This window comes from Alexandromys fortis, unplaced genomic scaffold (assembly GCF_014885135.2).
Source record: "Alexandromys fortis isolate MF-2015 unplaced genomic scaffold, M_Fortis_MF-2015_v1.1 scaffold_859, whole genome shotgun sequence".
Lineage (NCBI taxonomy): Eukaryota > Metazoa > Chordata > Mammalia > Rodentia > Cricetidae > Alexandromys > Alexandromys fortis.
Window position 1 is genome coordinate 1 of NW_026068774.1, and position 1313 is coordinate 1313.

At 37.1% G+C, this 1313-nt stretch overlaps 1 protein-coding gene across 1 annotated transcript; it reads left to right on the forward strand.

Annotated features, from left to right (window-relative positions):
* Positions 1 to 18: 18 nt before the first annotated feature.
* On the forward strand, positions 19 to 1307 carry LOC126496039 (high mobility group protein B1-like). Its single transcript, XM_050133621.1, has 2 exons — positions 19 to 288; positions 1113 to 1307. The coding sequence occupies exons 1-2, from the start codon at positions 211 to 213 to the stop codon at positions 1287 to 1289; spliced, it is 255 nt and encodes an 84-aa protein (XP_049989578.1). The 5' UTR covers positions 19 to 210; the 3' UTR covers positions 1290 to 1307.
* The last annotated feature ends 6 nt before the right edge of the window (positions 1308 to 1313 follow it).

Consider the following 1313-nt stretch of genomic DNA (forward strand, 5'->3'; position numbering starts at 1 on the left):
GAAATTACTTAAAACTAATTCATCAGCCCATGAGAGTAGTAAGTGCTTATATTGCAAAACAGTAAAAATTTTGACAGCGTTTGGTTTTAAAATCCCAAAATTTCTGGTTTTAGTTCGGCCTTCTTCTTGTTCTGTTCTGAGTATCGCCCCAAAATCAAAGGAGAACACCCTGGCTTATCCATTGGTGATGTTGCAAAGAAACTGGGAGAGATGTGGAACAACACTGCTGCAGATGACAAGCAGCCCTATGAAAAGAAGGCTGCCAAGCTGAAGGAGAAGTACGAAAAGGTAAAGAGCAAGAATGAAAAGGAATGCCAGATGTTGGGTGATTGTACTTGATAACTTGTCTGAATTTCCTGTTTGCAGATCCATTTTTCAAACAGGAAGGACCAATACATGGTTAAAATCGCATATAATGTGACTTGAGCTGATGCTATATGTTTAAGATGTTTTAATTTTACTTCTTTCTATCTCCAACTTTTGGGAGAAATTTGGTAGTTAATTTTGGAGAGGAAGATTTTTAAACGGGTAGGTTAGGCATACAGTATAAAAATAGGTTATGCAAAGTAACTGTAAATGACTGTACTCTATACACAAGTATGTTATGTTCACTTTGAATTTTTAAAAAAGGTAGTTAAATTTCAAGACTGCCAAAGTAATTATAAATAGGATGAAGAAAGGTTGTGGTTTCTATTCCTAAATTGAAATGCTTAAAAACTAAAACTTTTTTTTTAAGTTATTCTGAAAATAATCCACTTCTAGATGTTAATGTAACTGCAGACTTACATCCTATCACACACCCCCGTTGTCTACCATGAATTAGGGTCTGACTGGACCTGTGGAATGCTGTTTTGTGTTCAGAAGGTGGCAGTGTTACCCTTTGATGAGTCTTCTAGTTCTCGTAAACTGGAATTACGATGTGGTGCATAATTGCACCTCAGTGAAGCACAACAATACAAATATTAGACTGCCATCTCGTGACTTGTGGCTTGCTAATTGTTTATTTTTAATTTGGGATGGTGCCGTGGGCCTACTTGTGTGTTTTAGAGACTGAGGTTTTGTCATGTTTCATTATTTATTTTGTCTTCTGTTTTCTCGTTTTGTTTTGGAAGGATATTGCTGCTTACAGAGCTAAAGGAAAACCCGATGCAGCAAAAAAGGGGGTGGTCAAGGCGGAAAAGAGCAAGAAAAAGAAGGAAGAGGAAGATGATGAGGAAGACGAAGAGGATGAAGAGGAGGAGGAAGAAGAGGAAGATGAAGATGAGGAAGAAGATGATGATGATGAATAAGTTGGTTCTAGCGCAGTTTTTTTT